Genomic DNA, 19,574 nt, shown 5'->3' on the forward strand with positions numbered 1-19,574 from the left:
AGCTCATAAAGCATCTCATGATGGTTATTTTAAACTTTGTCAGATAAGATACTTCTCTTTCTTCAGGGTCAGTATCTGGAGAGTTATTATGTTCCTTTGATTGAGTCATATATCTCATAGTTTTGTCTTGAGATTCACACATTTGAAAAAGCAATCACTTTTACCAGTCTTTACCAACAGGCTTTGCCCAGTGAAAGTCCCTTAGCAATCAGCCTGGCTAGAGATTTTGAAACCATTTTTGGAGGGATGTGATTTCTTTGGGACTGTGTAAGAAATCTGTTAATTAGTGAGACAAGTTTCTTTTTCAGAAACTAATAATCTTTCAGTCCATTTGGTATCTTCCTGTAACACTCAAGTCCTCTAGTTTTACAGATTTCCCCCCTCTTCCTTGTTCTCAGTGGCCACTAGGTGTCCAGGTGTGCTGGTTCCTTGTCAGCATCATTAGTCAGGTGAGACCAACATCATTCCCTCAGGCAGCCCTTTGAAAAGCTGGGATGCTGGATACATCTCCACTCTTTTCTCTTCCTGCAGGAGAAGCTTCAAGTCATGTGTCTTCTCCTGACCATGCAGAATCATGTCACAACAAGCTGCCCTCACACTCTTACTTGTTTTCTGCAGTCCCCAGGCGTTCAATTGATTCAGGTTCCATCAGGGCTGCAAATGAGTCAATACAGAAACCAGTCTCTCCATCTCTCCAGTCTCTCTGAAAGCTGGAGCATTAGATGCATGCTGCATTTTTCTTTCTTCCTCACTGGGGAGTCATTATAAGCAAGGGCATCTCTCTTGGCACTTATTTGTGTCATCCTGGAGAGGGAACTGATGTGGCCAGGGTGAAATCACTCTTATTGCCTACTTCAAGATGTTATTCTTATTTTTGTGCTCATCTGGGAAACTTCAACTTCCTGACTTGAATATGGAATGTTCATAAAGGTATTTTGGCCCATAGATCATTGTTAAATCAGCATTTCAGTTAGGGAATAGTTGTCGTGACTTTCTATTCTGCTGTCTTGCTGACATCATTCTTTTGTTGTTATGAGTCAGCTAAGCATGGCCTTGATGCAATAGAATGAGGAGGGAAAAGAAAGTGATTTCCCCTTGTGCTTTGGGAGGTACCATCCTTAAGTATCTACAAGGGCTTCCAATAGCTTGTGTCTTGAAGGACTTTGTTTCAGGACCCATATTTTGATTCAGGTGAGCTGAACTCGCCTGTGCACAGAAGACAGTTAAAAGAGCAGGACCTGGAAACAGCCTGTGTATTCTTACCATTCCTTTTTCCACCATCATGATTCTTGGATGAAGCAGGAAATGTATCTGTTTCTTAAAAGAGTATATGGTGTGGACTCAAGAGGGACCAGAAGTCAGAAGGCAATTAGCTGTGTAAATGTAGCCATATGTTCTTAGAGAGGTGAGAGGGGAGCGAGAAAGAGAGCTGGCTTCCCTAAGTGGAACTTTGGTGTCTTTCATCCCCAAAAGCACTGGGGCTTTTTTTCCTTCCAGTGCTTTCCACCATGGTGTACTTTAATTTGGAATGATGTTCAGGACTTCTGAATTTCTTTTCCTCTTGTTGAAATTATTCACATTTTGGATGACTCTTTGCTTTCAGATTGCTGTATACTTTGATTATCTAACTCAAGGCATAATACTTACAAATAATGGCCTGGTATACTCCTCTCCCCTACTCTGTTTAACTTGCATTTCAATGGAAGCTACAAAAGGTCAAGATACACATATCAGGGGCCATGGCCAGGACAACTGAGTTGCTTTCGAAGATAGGATTTCATGATTACATGATTTCATAACAAGCATGTGATTAATTTCTCTGCCCTCACATGGAGCTCATTTCCTTCCCTCTGCCTCTCCACTATTGGTACATATGTGCTTGAATTCCTAACCACAGAGATGGGGCACAGGAAAATGAGAGGTCAGAGCTGGGGTAAAGTTTGGCAGATGGGATTTGATGAGGGGTAATATTTCATAAAACCTCATTGAATATTCAGGGGAATCATTTTGTTTTCTATCTGTAGATTAAAAGAATTTAAATATAATCTGGGTCGGTGACAATCTACATTGTCAAGGGTTTGTAGTATATGCAAAAATATGGATTTTCCATTCATTTAATTAGGGAGACTAGAGCTATGTTTTTAATAAAGAAATATGATGTGTTTATATTTCATGTGAAAACCGATGATGAGTATTAAATTTGAAACAGTGGAAACAGTGTCAGACTTTATTTTGGGGGGCTCCAAAATCACTGCAGATGGTGATTGCAGCCATGAAATAAAAAAAAAAAATTGAAAAAGTAAGATGACTATGGTATGGTATGATTCAGAAAATATTCAAATTATAGCACATAGATCTTGCTCTCAGGGTTTATGATTGGATCTAAATGCAGCTGTGTACATTCAGTTCATTTTTTCTAGCAAAGAGAGAAATAGAAAATATTCAGACTAACTTTCTTAGGAATGTTTAAAGCTTATATAAGTAGCTCACTCTCCCATTCTTTCTCTAAAATGTTATTTATATAATACATATCACTTAATGACATATTTTATTATTATAACATCCTTTTAAATGACCATTGTCATACCCATAGGAGTGAATATTATACAATCACTTTGGAAAAGTCTTTGATGTTATCTTTTAGGGCAAAGCATACTGCTATCTTATGAAACAGCAGTTCTACTTCTAGATATTAATATTTAGCTGTGAGAAATAAGTTCATATGTTCACCAAAAGACTATTCAAGAATGTTCATAGCAGCTTTATTTAAAGTAGCCCCAAACTGAAAACAACTCAAATGATTGCTCACAGGAAAAGAGATAAGTACATCATAGTATAACTCATAGAGTAGATCAAGGCATTTTACTGAATGTAGGTTGTATCTTAATAAAAAAGTTTAAAAAATTCAGTAAGCACAATGCAATGTATATTAAAGTAAAGCTTGATAGTTCTTTCTATAAACCTGAGGCCATGTGAATATATATGATGGTCTAGCCTAATCTCCAGTGGTCACATATGGATGTGAGAGTTGGACTGTGAGGAAGGCTGAGCGCTGAAGAATTGATGCTTTTGAACTGTGGAATTGGAGAAGACTCTTGAGAGTCCCTTGGACTGCAAGGAGATCCAACCAGTCCATTCTGAAGGACATCAGCCCTGGGATTTCTTTGGAAGGAATGATGCTAAAGCTGAAACTCCAGTACTTTGGCCACCTCATGTGAAGAGTTGACTCATTAGAAAAGACTCTGATGCTGGGAGGGATTGGGGGCAGGAGGAGAAGGGGACCACAGAGGATGAGATGGCTGGATGGCATCACTGACTCAATGGACGTGAGTCTGAGTGAACTCCGGGAGTTGGTGATGGACAGGGAGGCCTGGCGTGCTGCGATTCATGGGGTCGCAAAGAGTCGGACATGACTGAGAGGCTGAACTGAACTGAGCCTAATCTCTGGAGTTAGAACCAGGTCTGAATCTGGTTCTTGACTTGATCAATATCACTCTTTCTAAATATGATCTTAGTCTAATTGACTGACTCCAACTTTGGTAACAGAGGCCTGATTTTCATTTTGTTTCATCATTTTATCTTGTATTTGGATTAAATAATAATAGCATTTATTATCTCATACAGTTTCTGTGGATCAGGAACATGGGCAAAGCTGGGCTGGGTGATCCTGACTCAGGTTCTCTCAAGGAATGCAATCAAGATATCAGTTGGGGTGGCAGTCAGCTGAAGGCTTGACTGGCGCTGGAGGTCTGCTTCTAAGGTGACTCACTCACAAGGTTGGCGAGTCGGTGCTGTTGCTGGCAGGAGGTCTCAGTTCCTGGGCAGGTAAACATCTCCAAGGAGCTGTTTGAGCATCCCTGCAACATGACGACTTGGCTTCCCCCAGAGTAAGTCATCCAAGAGAGCCAGAGAGATAGCAGTGTCTTTCCTGTTGGTCACAGAGGTCAGCCCTATCAGTGTGAGAGCAAAGAGACCACATTGTATGCAGATTATTATCAGCATGCTAGAGGCTAGAGCAACAGAGAGACGTGTTAAGATGACTGGATGTCTGTTAAATAAACGATAGAGTTAGCATGTTAAAATGATGCATAACTAATATTTAACAAAACTTCTTCTCATTTAAGTTAAAAATGAAAAAAAGGAGTAAACAATGAGTTATAGGAATGGGATAAAGACTATTATCTGGATTTGCATAAAGGTAAAATGCACTACCTTTCTCCATCTCTAGTATTCAATCAGAGAAAGGAATAGCTTAACATTTCATCACATAATCAATGCTTTTAAAATGAAAACTGACAAAACCAGATGAGTTATGTTTGTAATTACCCTTTATTTTCCAAGCCAAGGATGGATTTCCGTTCCTTATATTTTTCTCATTGTTGAAAAATAATACATTCTATGTTAGTGGGACTACTCACTGGTGAAAAAGATTTTTACTTTTCTGGGTTGTGCACAAGTTGTACTTAAGGCTAACTGGAGTTTATTGGTTCCGTTGACTCACCACTGAAAGGAGTCTTATAAAAATCTATGCTTACTAGGTCCCACTGTCTGTCAGTCATGTGTTTGGCAGACATCTTCCTCTGATGAAGTATTGTTGACTTTAAATCAATCTATATTTCAAGACAGTAGGATTGCTTGCTGGTTAAAAGGATGAGATCATTTAATCTGTGATGAGAAAAGAAATTTTGTGACTCTGGGCTTTGGTAAATGGACTTCTGCTTGGATAATTTATTTAGGATTTGCTATTGCTATTTTATTGTATTTCCAATATGATGAGATGGAATCTAAGTTATTACAGTCTTAGTACTAAATTGAAACTGAAACCATGGTGGATGTGGCACCTTTTCTATGACTTGTACATTACATGATACTAAAGTCCCTGATGATAAAACATATTCAGAAAGGCAAATTATTAAATTGCCACGGAATGTCATTGAGGAATGTGTGTCAGTGACACCTATACTCACATGTGCCTTACCATTAAGGGCAAGTTCAGTTCAGGAAAGTTTAAAGGAGCTGGCTTGCATAGATCTGAGCTGTACACCGGGGTATCATAGACAACTATATTTTACTGGACTACTGGATCTGGATCAGTAAAATTTCTTTCAGTCTCTGACTGTGAATCTCCACATAAATTTCCCCAGTTATCAATAAAATATGTGACTTCTGCAGAGGGGTGGCTTACAAACAATATAACAAGTAGAATTGGATTGAATAGGCACTTATAAACTAGGCTAGTTGAGATCTGGAAAAATGTGTTCATTATTAATTAGTATGATAATCCCACATCTTGTTAACATCTGGCTTCCCTGGTGGCTCAGTTCAGTCACTAAATCGTGTCCAACTCTTTGCAACCCCATGGATTGCAGCACACCAGGCTTCCCTGTCCATCACCAACTCCTGGAGCTTGCTCAAACTCATGTCCATTGAGTCAGTGATGCCATCCAGCCATCTCATCCTCTGTCATCCTCTTCTCCTCCTGCCTTCAATCTTTCCCAGCATCAGGGTCTCAGGGTCTTTTCCAATGAGTCAGTTCTTTGCCTCAGGTGGCCAAAGTATTGGAGTTTCACCTTCAGCATCAGTCCTTCCAATGAATATTCAGGAGTGATTTCCTTTAGGATGGATTGTTTGGATCTCCTTGCAGTCCAAGGAACTCTCAGGAGTCTTCTTCTCCAACACCACAGTTCAAAAGCATCAATTTTTCAGTGCTCAGCTTTCTTTATAATCCAACTCTCACATCCATACATGACTACTGGAAAAACCATAGCTTTGACTAGACAGACTTTTGTTGACAAAGTAATGTCTCTGCTTTTTAATATGCTGTCTAGGTTGGTCATTAGCTCTTCTTCCAAGGAGCAAGCATCTTTTAATTTCATGGCTGCAATCACCATCTGCAGTGATTTTGGAGCCCCCCAAAATAAAGTCTGTCACTGTTTCCTCATCTATTTACCATGAAGTGATGGGACCAGATGCCATGATCTTAGTTTTCTGAATGTTGAGTTTTAAGCCAACCTTTTCACTCTCACTTTCATCAAGAGTCTCTTTAATTCCTCTTTGCTTTCTGCCATAAGGATGGTGTTATCTGCATATCTGAGGTTATTGATATTTCTCCTGGCAATCTTGATTCCAGCTTGTGCTTCTTCCAGTCCAGCGTTTCTCATGACATAGTCTGCATAGAAGTCAAATAAACAGGGTGACAATATACAACCTGGACATACTCCTTTATCGATTTGGAACCAGTCTGTTGTTCCATGTCCAGTTCTAACTGTTGCTTCCTGACCTGCATACAGATTTATCAGGAGGCAGGTCAGGTGGTCTGGTATTCTCGTCTCTTCAAGAATTTTCCACAGTTTGTTGTGATCCACACAAATCTTTGGCATAGTCAATAAAGCAGAAGCAGATATTTTTCTGGAACTCTCTTGCATTTTCAGTGATCCATCGGATGTTGGCCATTTGATCTCTGTTTCCTTTGCCTTTTCTCAATCCAGCTTGAACATGTGGAATTTCTTGGTTCACGAACTGTTAAAGCCTGGTTGGAGAATTTTTGAGCATTACTCTAGTAGCGTGTGAGATGAGTGAAATTGTACAGTAGTTTGAGTATCCTTTGGCATTGCTTTTCTTTGGGATTGGAATGAAAACTGACCTTTCCAGTCCTGTGGCTCAGCAGTAGAGAATATGTCTGCTGATGCAGGAGATGCAGGAGACACAGGTTTGATCCTTGGGTTGAGAAGATACCCCGAAGGAGGAAATGGCAACCCCTTCTGCTATTTTTGCCGGGAAAATCAAATGGACAGAGGAGTCTGGCAGGCTATAGTCCATGGGGTCACCAAGAGTCAGACACGCACACACAGAAAGGAGTAGCTGGACATATCTAATTGTCCTGGCCAGACTCAAAAGATGGACAGTTTTTCTGTCCCTGACTATGATAGGATTTTAAATAGAACATGTTTTTATGACCCTGATGAGACTGAATCACTTATATTACTTAGCCCTTAGATTTAACAGGAAGCAATTATCACTGCACCCTAGTGTTTAAAATAAGCTGGAGTGATCCATGCTTGCTCCAGAAAGCATTCCTTTCCTGAATACTCTCTGAACATATTGGGCTAAAATTACAACTGTTTAGTTTCCTGCACTTGCGAACTTAGATCTTGAGTTCTTTTTCTTTTTTTGTCCTTGCTCCTAAATGTACTTCTTCAAACTAACTTGCTTTATCTAGATTGTTCAACTTAGCTGTTGTGGGTATTATCCTCTGACTGACTCTGTTAGCATTTGATTTTCTTGGTCCTTAAAATAACTTCCAAGTTCCAATTTTTATTCCCAGTTTCCAGTAGAAATTGGTTGTGTGCTTATACATACATCTTTTTAGGACACTATAGAGGAGTTAGTTATTTACCTTTATTTCCCTGACAGGTTTTGGAACAATTGTTGGTTGGCAATGAAAGCAGCTTTTTATGTACAGAAACTTCCTTTTACCTGTCTCCCATAGCCAGTGTATGCAAACGTACAAACTGTATTTGAGCATTTTAGCTACATTTTACTTTTCAGTTCCTGTGTATGAGGATATTTTATTGTGCTTGTAGGTGAGAAAATAGGGAAGAAAGATTATTCCTTCAAGAAAATATGAGGGTACCAGGGGCTGAGAAGAGAGAAACCATGAGGAGTTATTGTCCAATGGGTACAAAGTTTGTATTTCTGAAAACTGAAGCTCTTCTGCTTTAGTGGGTTTTCCTTGTTTTCTTTTCTGGTTCCCTGAATAGGGGTGTTGGTTATACAACATTTGAATATACTTAATGGTAGTGAATTTACACTTAAAAATAGTCAAAATAATAAATTTTACGTTCACTTTACAACTAAAAAATTGAAAGCTGAAAGAAAAATAAAATGTAATTATTTAAATACATTTTCCCTAATGAGAGGGCTTCTCTGATAGATCAAGTGGTAAACAATCTGCCTGCAATGCAGGAGCATAGTAGACACGGGTTAGATCCCTGGGTTGGGAAGATCCCCTGGAGGAGGGCATGGCAACCCACTGCAGTGTTCTTGCTGGAAAATCCCATGGACAGAGGAGCCTGGTGGGCTTCAGTCTGTATGGTTGCAAAGAGCTGTACACGACTGAGCATGCATGATCACTAATGAGATGTGCTAGATATTAATGAAGCCATGGCTATATTGTGATTACTGATATACACTTTTGATTTCATGCACTGGGCCACACTGTTTTCTGTACAATCCTGGAGATTATTAACAGAATACAGTGCAAAAGATTTGATTATAGAAAAAGGATGAGCACAGTACTTGCTTTATTCCCCACACTTGCATGCTGTTTTGAAGTTATGAAGCATTTCCACATACATCAATGCATCTGATCATCAGACAAGCCCTGTGAAGGAGAGCATTATTCTCTCTTCACAGATGAGAGGCCAGAGGCTCATGAGAGGTTAAGAGGAAGGCTTTGGTCTAAACCTCAGATTCTGATCTTCAGTTGGAGCTCTTTGTCTAATATCTTATAACTTCTCTTTGGTAAAAAAAATCAAAAGAGCAATTCAAATCTGAATATTCTTATGATATGGTATTTAACACATTTTCTTTTCAAGTAAAGTTCTTTCTTTTGCAGTTTTAAATCAAATGCATTTGAAATAAGGCTTCATGTTGTTCTGTATTACCCTGCCCCCTGCCAGGAACAAATCTTGCATCATAGTAACAGGAAGAATTTAATTTATTGATTTATGATTTCAGTTATATAACACAGCCTAAAGTAATGCTCAAAATTCTCCAAGCCAGGCTTCAGCAATACCTGAACTGTGAACTTCCAGATGTTCAAGCTGGTTTTAGAAAAGGCAGAGGAACCAGAGATCCAATTGCCAACATCCTCTGGATCATGTAAAAAGCAAGAGAGTTCCAGAAAAACATCTATTTCTGCTTTATTGATTATGCCAAAGCCTTTGACTGTGTGGATCACAATAAACTGTGGAAAATTCTGAAAGAGATGGGAATACCAGAGCACCTGACCTGCCTCTTGAGAAACCTATATGCAGGTCAGGAAGCAACAGTTAGAACTGGACATGGAACAACAGACTGGTTCCAAATAGGAAAAGGAGTATATCAAGGCTGTATATTGTCACCCTGCTTATCTTACTTATATGCAGAGTACATCATGAGAAATGCTGGGCTGGAAGAAACACAAGCTGGAGTCAAGATTGCCGGGAGAAATCTCAATAACCTCAGATATGCAGATGACACCACCCTTATTGCAGAGAGTGAAGAGGAACTAAAAAGCCTCTTGATGAAAGTGAAAGATGAGAGTGAAAAAGTTGGCTTAAAGCTCAACGTTCAGAAAGCTAAGATCATGGCATCTGGTCCCTTCCCTTCATGGGAAATAGATGGGGAAACAGTGGAAACAGTGGTAGACTTTATTTTTTGGGGCTCCAAAATCACTGCAGATGGTGATTGCGGCCATGAAATTAAAAGACATTTACTCCTTAGAAGAAAGTTATGACCAACCTAGATAGCATATTCAAAAGCAGAGACATTACTTTGCCAACAAAGGTCCGTCTAGTTAAGGTTATGGTTTTTCCAGTGGTCATGTTTGGATGTGAGAGTTGGACTGTGAAGAAAGCTGAGTGCCGAGGAATTGATGCTTTTGAACTGTGGTGTTGGAGAAGACTCTTGAGAGTCCCTTGGACTGCAAGGAGATCCAACCAGTCCATTCTAAAGGAGATCAGTCCTGGGTGTGCATTGGAAGGACTGATGCTAAAGCTGAAACTCCAGTACTTTGGCCACCTCATGCGAAGCATTGACTCATTGGAAAAGACTCTGATGCTGGGAGGGATTGGGGGCAGGAGGAGAAGGGGATGACAGAGGATGAGATGGTTGGATGGCATCACCGACTTGATGGACATGAGTCTGAGTGAACTCCGGGAGTTGGTGATGGACAGGGAGGCCTGGCGTGTTGCAGTTTACGGGGTCACAAAGAGTTGGACACGACTGAGTGACTGAACTGAACTGAACATTCAGCATTATTACTACATTTATTCCCTGCTTCTTGTGTTTTCATATGGAGGAGCTTCAGGTAGACTAGCTCTTCTTTTGATAAGTTGTTTTTGATTTTATATTAAAATGAGTTTTTAAATGATAAGAAATCTCAGTTTTAAGTAGAGGTGAAAAGACAAATCAATTCAGTAATGTAGTAAAAGATTAATATTTGTCAGAACATGGATTATTTCTGAATGTAAAGATGGTTTAATAGTGAAGTCTAATTTGTCACTTCTCTGCTCAAAGTTCACTTGAGTTGGCTTTTGTCTGGGTACAGGCAAAGTTTTTTGGGGAGTTCTCATTCTTTCAAATTAAAAGCAGTGCTGCAATGAGTATATAGATTGACCTTTCTCCACTTTCTTTGACTCTTTACCACTGATGAGAAAATGCGTCTTCAGATAAGGGCATCTGAGAAAAGTAGATGGTCATGTTGGCAAAGTCCCTTTAGCTTTTTCTTTTTGGATGGACAGGTTTGTGAAGCTGGAGCTCCATTTTCTTTGTGGATCCTATGTGAGCTTAGGGGCAAGTCCTGTTTCTTGGGTGGCTGGGGAATGAATCAGTCCTGCTGGGCTGCCAGGCAGGGGTGGTTAATTACAGTTCACTGTCTCATCAGACTCAGTGGTTCACACCCCTAACCAGCACCTTCTGCTTGCACAGTTTCTGTATCTTCTCATCAGTTAGCGCTAAGCTTCCTAGAGGAAGAAGGATGTGACTGATTAGGTCTTTCAAAACTCAGCAACCTCTGATCTGAGAGGAAAATACCCTTCCCTTCCCAGGGATACATCTAACTCTTTATATCAAAACTTAATATTATTTCCAATATTTCCAATATTGTCCATCAGCAAGCGTGTAGATAATTGTGATATATCCATACAATGGACAGTAATCAGCATCCAAAAGAATGAACTACTGAAACAGCAGCCAGAGTGGATCTAAAATAATCAAGCTGCATGAAAGAAGCCAGACAAGAAAGAGGACTTCCAATACGCTTCTGTCGCTATAGAATTATATGAAATTCAAACTTATTTGTAGTGACAGAAGATGTATCAGTGGTGCCTGAGAATGCGGATGGGATCGGGATAGTGAATGGTGTCAGGAACAGATTGCAGGGAACGTAGGGAAACTTTTGAGGCTGATGCACATGTTCGTTGCTTTGTCGGTGGAGATGGCTTCACAGGTATACACATGTGTCAAAACTAATCAGATTGTAAACTTTATGTTTGATTTATTGTATCTCAATTTACCTCAGTAAAGCTACTGAAATAGCAAAAACCCAGGACTTCCCTGGCTGTCTAGTAGTTAAGACACTGAACTTCTGCCAGAGCGTAAGTTTGATCCCTGGTCAGGAACTAAGATCCCGCATGCTGCGCTGTGGGGCCAAAACAAATAAACAGACAACTGCAGCCAAACAAAGCAAAAACAAAGAAGAAACAAACAAGCAAGCTAAAAAACAACTCAGCATCCTCAGACCTGAAGATGCAAATATCCATATCTTCTCAGGAATACATCTAATTTTATTTATAACAAAGCTTTAATTAATTTCAGTATTCTATGCTACACGGTATGACAGTATTATTGACCTAATAAAATCCATCTCATTACTTTTTATTCTAGGATAAATATGATACTGTTCCCTCTCTTTAATGCTTTTCAGGAGAATGATTATCTTAAAGCACATTTTGTGGAGGTTCTTCTATTTATATTCTGTTAGCTGCTCTATAAAATATAAGCAGTCAGGCTCAGTGTGTATATTATATGATGGCCTTGGAAGAATCTGAAAATATTGCAACATTCCTACAGTATAACAGCTTAATAGCATTTCAACTGTACAGAATTTTCCACATAATTTGAGACACTGGTTTCCCAGATAATTGAAAAGCACATCACATTTTTATAATTTATATAGATGACTGTATAATGCAAACCTTAATGACGCTTCTTAAGGAAAAAGTCTTTATTCATTTATGAATGTGATTAATATAATATATAATCTGATTAATCATAGATGAGATAATAGGCCCATTTGAAGAATTTCCATGAACAGAAAAGACCCACAGTTAAGTTTTTTCCAGAGTGAGAGAACCAACGACATTTGAACTGTAAGATTATAAACTGCTAGAACTGGAAAGAGTATAAGGAGCAACACACATGTTTTTTCTTACCTCTCAAATGCTGGGAAAGCAAGAAAGCAATCAGAGTTCATCTCCCGGATCCAAGAAGTTCAAGGGCAGTATCCAAGGGTGTGTGACTCCCGGACAATCCTGGATGAGAAGCAGAAACCCTGCTCCAGCCTGCCTCTACCGCAGGCCAGGTGTTCCGTTGCTTCTTAGTCACAATAGTGAAGTGTAAACTTCAGCAATGTTGCCCTTGAAACAGTTCATGAACAAATATTCATCTTACATTTCATCCCCTTTTAGGGAGAAAGAAGACAGTTAGGACTCCATTGTCAAGTAACAAAAACACCCTGAAAACAAAACAAAAACGTTTCTCAGAAATACATTGATATACATTTGTGTGCATATAGAGATTTTAGAATTCTATGTTCTTTATTCCTCCCTTAATTTTCTTTTTTGTTGAAGTAACCCATGATTAATCCACTTTTACGCCTTTTCCTTCATAGAATCTGTCTGTCCAACACGAATTCCCGTGGCAGCACGTGATGAGAAGGGGTTTGATATTCTTTTAGGCTTGGGTATAAAGAAAAAGGCTAAGAAGAGAGTTCAGCTTTTACCAACAAAGATTAAAGGATATGAAATAACATCAAAAGTTGATTTATCAGAATTCACAAGGTAAATGTTATATGTATTTTTCTATTTTATTTTATTATTTTTGTGTGTGTTAGTTACTCAGTTGTGTCCAATTCTTTGTGACCCTGTGAACTGTAGCCCACCAGTCTCCTCTGTCCGTGGTATTCTTCAGGTAAGAATACTGGGGTGGATTGCCATTCCTTCTCCAGGGCATCTTCCCTACCCAGGGATCGAACCCAGGTCTACCTCACTTCAGGCAGATTCTTTACCGTCTGAGTCACCAGGGAAGCCTAATTGCTTTACAGTATGCTAGTTTCTGCTGTACAATAAAGTGAATCAGCTATATGCATACAGATATCCCCCCCCCTTTGAACCTCTCTCCCATCCCCCCATAATGTTGTATGTTGATACAGTTTTTTCTTGATAAATCTGTAGACATGTTGAGAATTCTTTAAGCTTATACACAGTCTTCTGTTTCCAGCAATGTTTTCCCAGAAGGTCTTCCTCCATCATACGTATTTGTCTCCACTCAGAGATTTAAGGTCAAGAAAATGTGGGATTTATGGAGAATTTTAACCATTGATGGAAGGCCACAAATAGCAGTTACCTTAAATGGAGTGGATAAAACATTATTATTTACAACAACCAGCATCATTAATGGCTCACAAGTGGTCACCTTTGCTGACCCTCGCGTTAAGGTAAAGATGCCTGGGTATGACTGTGGTATTCATGGGGAATTAGCATCAAGCTGGCGTGTTTTGGGAGAGGAGAGCCATAATTTAACATGACTGAAAAGATATTGATTTCATAATGTAATTTTGCTTACTGAATAAAAGCAGCAAAGGAAGAAAATTAGTATTTTTTTAATTATTGGAGTGTTGAATTATGATTCGCAGTGTTGTGTTAATTTCTGGTGTACAGCAGAATGGTTCACTTATACGTATATGTTATTCTTTTTCATATTCTTGTCCATTATGGTTTCTCACCGGATATTGAATATAATACTCTCTGCTGTACAGTGGGAAGGACCTTGTCATTTATCCATTGCATATGTAACAGTCTGCATCTACTAATCCCAGATTCATGCTCCACCCCCACCCCCTCCTTCTTGCCAGCCACAGTTTTGTCCTCTATGTCTGCGAGTCTGTTTGTTTCTTAAATCAGTTCATCTGTGTCCTATTTTAAATTCCAGATATCAGTGATATCACACTGTGTTTGTCTTTCTCTTTCTGGCTTGCTTCAGTTAGTATGATCATCTCACCCAAGTTGCTGCAAATGGCATTACTTCATTCTTTTTATGGCTGAGTAGCATTCTATTATATATATAAAACATACATATACATATATAACATCTTCTTTGTGTATTCATCTGTTGATGGACATTTAAGTTGTTTCTGTGTGTTGGCTATTGTAAATAGTGCTGCTATGAACATAGGGATGCATGTATCTTTTTGAAGTATAGTTTTGTCTGAAGTATAGTATATTGTCTGGATATATAACCAGGAGTGGATCATATGGCAACTCAATTTTAGTGAAAATCTGTCTTAATTCATGTGAGATTATGGGGTGGGGAAAATCATATTTTCAGTGCTTGTTTCTAAGTGCCAGGAATATTTAATTATAATAACCACCCAAGGAAGGTGCTGTTGCTCTTATTTTACAGAAAAAAAAATGTTCAAGGATATTAAGTTCTAGTTAAGTTGTGACATCAGGAATTTAATTTAGGTCTGGTCAGTTTCAAAGTCCATGTTGGTCTGCTTTATACTGTCATGTCCTACAGGATATTGAGGTAAAGTCACATTTGTCAGAACATTAAATACAGGTAGATAATGATATAGAATTTGCATTTATTAGCGGGACAGTTTATATCCCCTGAAGAAACATATATTTAATAAAATATATAAACTAAAATTGTATTTTCCAAGTCAAATGTGTTCAGAATACAGATATCATGATAAAAGCAATTACATTTTGATTATTATTATAAAACTCTAATAGTATGTTATATAATTTATGAAATATACAAGGCTGTACATGGAACTATGCATTTTTGCAATTTCTTCATTTGGTGAGAAGAATAAATTTAAAACATTGTTGTCTGCCATTTTCATTAAAGACGATGCACTGATTTCTGTAAGAAGTGACAAATGAATATGGCATGTTTCTCACCTAAACGAACTTATTTTTAATGTGATATTCAGTGCTTCTACTATCTCATAGAAATGAAAAATGTTATTGGAATGTGGAAGAAAAGGTGGATTTCAATACAAAATGTGGGCAAGTCTTCATAAATGAGTTGGTTTCTGAAATGGGGTTTGAAGGATGTATAGGATTTTGATGGAGAGAGAGGACATGGAAATCTTGGTTCATTACTAAGGAGTCACGTGTAGTAAAGTGCAGGGTTTTCATTTAGAGCATAGAATGTGGTGCCCCCTGTGTTTCGAGTATAAGATACTCATGCACACAAAAAGCGAGCCAGGTATAAGTTCAAACGTGTATCATATATGTAAACATAGACCTGGGAACTGTACACACGGCTTTACATTTCGTTCAGTCAGTGATGGAATTCCATCAAAAAGTTTTGATCACCGTCCTGTCAGGATCTAAGCAGCTCTCTCCTCTGCTCCTTTCTCTTCTTTCATAAAGAATACCTTTGACTCTTTCCTGGAATTGGGCTTGGTCCTAGGAATACAGAAATGATTAAGATGGGGCATGAGACTACTTCTAGTAGAGGGAAGAAGGTTGGCTTGGAGAGGGAAGGAACAGGGATTGAGATGTGTTTGAAAATTATTCAAACAAAGCAAGATACCTGTGAGCCTAAATTATGACAATGAGAAGGGCAATGGAGAAGTGAATCTGAGTTGTGCTTAAACACATCCTGGCTGGAATTTTGCATCTGCCTGGTATGGCAACTGAGGTAAGGAGAAGGAGGTAAGGGTGCTTGCTGTGGTTTAAAAACTGAGGATATTATTAATATCATTTCATGGAGATCAGGAGAAGAAGGTTTGGGGGAGACTGTCCAAGTGGACGGACTAGTTACATGATACACAGATGCCATGAAGTACGTAGGATGAGAGTCCTACTTGAATTGGACTTTAGGAACTTATCTGTGACCTTGAGGGAGTTGTTTCCACAAATACTTTGGTCCAGATACTTCGGAATGTGTGACGGAAACTCATGTAGGGATTAATAAAGTGACTGGTGGGTATTGGCCTTTGGGACCCAGCTCGGGTCAGGGTGAGTTAGAATATGATACAGCCAATCTGTGTGGTATTGATTTATGGTTGATGACTAAAAAATAGAGACAAAGAAAATACAAGTTTATTAGGAATTCTCTTTATGAATCTCCTGTATTCCCTTCCTATAGATATTATTTGATGAGGGCTGGCATCAGATTCGTCTTTTAGTAACGGAACAAGATGTAACTCTGTATATTGATGATCAACAAATTGAAAACAAGCCATTACATCCAGTGTTAGGGATCTTCATCAGTGGGCAAACCCAAATTGGAAAATACTCTGGGAAAGAAGAAACTGTCCAAGTGAGTAAAAATGATTTGCTTTTTGCATCCTATAATGGAGCTTTAGTGATAGTATTTATCACATTTAATTGTATTTAACTTAATTCCTTTAAGGGACTTAATCAAAAAGTGGTCAGTTCATTAGTGAAATTGTATGTTTGTGTGTATGTATGAAAATGAAAAATCAGACTTTAAAATAATTCTTAGAAATATGTTCTCCTGAGTGCATGGTAGAATTCTATGTTTTTATGAAACATTAATTTCATATTTCCCAGGAGAAACATAAATTGTATCATGAATTTGGAAAAGATAATATGATTAAAGTTGTGAGTGGCAGTTATGAAAATTTCTTTGCAGCTGTGAGGATAAAATTAGATTAATGTGTGTCAGGATTTTCATAAGCAAACCCGTGACTGTTTGGCATTCTTTTAAACTAGCATATCTATTATGGGTTGAGAGGTGTGTATTTCAAGCCCTGTCTTGAAAAATCCTTTATTTGAAAAGGTATGTTTTTCTCACCCTGTTTCTATTAAGAGAAGATGGTGTCATATTCAGATGTATGATTGTGGTCTCTGTGTATTAATGTCAAATTGTAGTAAATATTTAAATAGTAATAGGTGCTGGGTTTACTCATCACACAGCTCTCTGTGCCAACAACTAAATCTTGGAAACCAAAGATGGTTTCTTGAGCCCCCTCTGTGCAATCAGGGCTGTGGAGAGATGTGGGGTGAACACAGAAAGCCTGGGGAAGCTTTTCAGTGGCCCAGGAAACGCTTTCTAGAGGAGCTCTTAATACAAGGATGCTACATAAGTACCACTGGGGTTTCCCAAGGAAACCAGAGATTTGTGTTTGGTGCTACGAAAGTTTTCCTTGGAAGTTACATTGCATCACATCTTTATGCTATATGTCAAAAATTCAAATTTTGTGTTTTTATTATTTATTGTATTTTATTGTTATCAAAGATAAGTGCTTTGGTCTGTGTCACATTATTGCTGACTACAGTGACTGCTTCTTTGTATCTGAGTTGCTTTTTATAAAGCCGTTTGTTTGGGCTTCAACTTTAACTTGGCTGGTTTTGTGTTTCCAGTTTGAAGTCCAAAAGCTACGAATCTACTGTGACCCAGAGCAGAACAACCGGGAGACAGCGTGTGAAATACCTGGATTTGTGAGTAGGATGGATTATTTTTTCCACCGGGTGTTGCTTCAGTACTTTCAAAGCAATAAATAGAATGCAGATGGCATGTGAGCTTGAATTTAACTTACAGAGTTAATCTGTTTCTTCATTTTCAGTGCAAATAAAATGATATTGATTAAAACATATTTTGAGGTTCATAATTGAAATACTGTTATTATGTATTAATGTACAAGTGTAAATGGAAGAGCACAGGGAATGTTTTTTCATCATCTTGGGGGTCGTTGTTGTTCCACTTCTTGAATGAAGCAGGGTTGGACCTGCTCTAGAAAAACATAGAATTCATTGTCTGAAAGTCCAGTGAGTAAAGCATGTTTTTAAACTTCATCGATTGTGTGAGTGAAATACTTCATGTGGCACGATTCTGAAGAGTAGAAAATGATTCATTTTCCTGTTCGTTAGCATGTTTTCTCAAACCATAATGAATATAAAGTTTTCTTCTTATTGTTGTTAGGTAAGATTTTCTTATATTTCTAGGATATAAGCAACTTTCTATTCATTTAGAGATGTTAATGCATTAGGAAGAAAAAGATTATAAACTAAAATGTTAGAGTCTGATCATATGCATGTGTGAGTGTGTGAAATTGATTTTTCTCTGGGCAAAAAAATGGTATGTTGTTGGTAATGCAGATATGGTAGAATGTAAAACTTTTTGACAATGTGAATTCTCAGTGACATTTGAGCCCTACATGGTTCTTTTCCTTGTTATAGTCTTGTTGTCATCATCTTCCTTTTCCCTATTAAAGTGAATAACTTATGGGTTCACATCTTCTGAAAATTTGAAAGCGCAGAGCAGTGCATTTAAGGGATCTATAATAAAAATCAACAACGGAAACTTCTAGAAATGATTTCTTCTGAGTTTTTCTACTTTAACTGTTTAAACATTGTAACTTTTGTTTTATATATACTTATAACTTGGAATATAAATTTCTTTCATTTAAACACTATGATGTTTATTTTAGATGCTTATAACTTAGAATATAAATTTCTCCTAAAACCATTAAACAGTTATTGCATTTTGAGAGTCCATTGTGCATACTTGATTTGTTGTATTTCTCCATTGACATTTGCCATGACCATGGCCACTCCACCCCCTGCCTCCCATAATAGAAGCATAGCTTGAGACTGTAGATTCTGAGTTCTCATATCCACCTTCTGTGTTTTAATGGCTCCTTCCTCACTTTCATGTGTGACTTCTTCAGGTTTGTTTATACCCTTTTTCATCTTTATTCCCATCTTCTCATTTTCTGATTGAACTTGTTATTTGGAAAGACTACTAACCCATTTTAAATCGTGCATTATTCAGTAAGAAATAGATTGTTTAGCAAGAAGCTTTCCTAAAGTAAATTGCATAAAATTGAATGCATGTAGTTTGTGACTTGCTGAGATGTGTTTTGTCTTTTTCTCTGGTTCTCACGTGATTTCCAGGGTGCTAAGTCACTTCAGTTGTGTCCAACTCTTTGCAATGCTGAGGACTGTAGCCTGCTAGGCTCCTCTGTCCATGGGACTGTCCAGGCAAGAATCCTGGAGTGAGTTGCCCTGCCCTCCTCCGGGGGATCTCTCTGACTCAGGGACTGAATCCGAGTCTCTTATGTCTCTCTGGAGAATTCCATGGACAGAAGAGCCTGGTGGATGACAATCCATGGAGTTGCAAAGAATAGGACACAACTGAATGACTTTCATTTCACTAAGTGATTTCCAGAAAGTTTAAGAGAGCATAAAAGCCCCACCTTGAGGTAATTTTATTCCTGTGAGGCTGTTTTACCAAGCACACTCTCATCGTTGCTAATTTCCTTTCTTCATCCTATTATAAATGTAAGAATAACATATATAGGTAATTTTTTAGGATAGTTGCTAAATGTTAAATCAAATGTTTTAGCTCTTGCTGGTTTTGATACTTCATTTATCTCTACTCTAGACAAAGAAATATCTGTAAACTAGAAAGATAATTTAGAAATTTACTTCAAAACATGTCTTAAAAACATGTTTGTTGTTGTTTTTCTTTCAGAATGGTGAGGTAGGCCTGGACACTATTATTCTCCTTATGGTAATATTTGCATGGTGGGACTGTTTAGCTTC

The 19,574-nt window shown here is 38.2% G+C and overlaps 1 protein-coding gene across 1 annotated transcript in view; it reads left to right on the plus strand.

The window, feature by feature from the left end:
• COL21A1 (collagen type XXI alpha 1 chain) overlaps positions 1 to 19,574 on the plus strand; it is a 231,591-nt gene that overhangs the window by 90,552 nt on the left and 121,465 nt on the right. Inside the window, exons 4-8 of the mRNA XM_086370609.1 lie at positions 12,656 to 12,824; positions 13,264 to 13,480; positions 16,150 to 16,323; positions 17,391 to 17,468; positions 19,504 to 19,512. Of these exons, the coding sequence (XP_086226735.1) occupies positions 12,656 to 12,824; positions 13,264 to 13,480; positions 16,150 to 16,323; positions 17,391 to 17,468; positions 19,504 to 19,512 (647 nt within the window). The remainder of the gene's footprint in view (positions 1 to 12,655; positions 12,825 to 13,263; positions 13,481 to 16,149; positions 16,324 to 17,390; positions 17,469 to 19,503; positions 19,513 to 19,574) is intronic.

The sequence above is a fragment of the Bos grunniens genome, chromosome 23, assembly GCF_055505025.1.
Source record: "Bos grunniens cultivar Pamir isolate PY7600 chromosome 23, Bosgru_T2T1.0, whole genome shotgun sequence".
Lineage (NCBI taxonomy): Eukaryota > Metazoa > Chordata > Mammalia > Artiodactyla > Bovidae > Bos > Bos grunniens.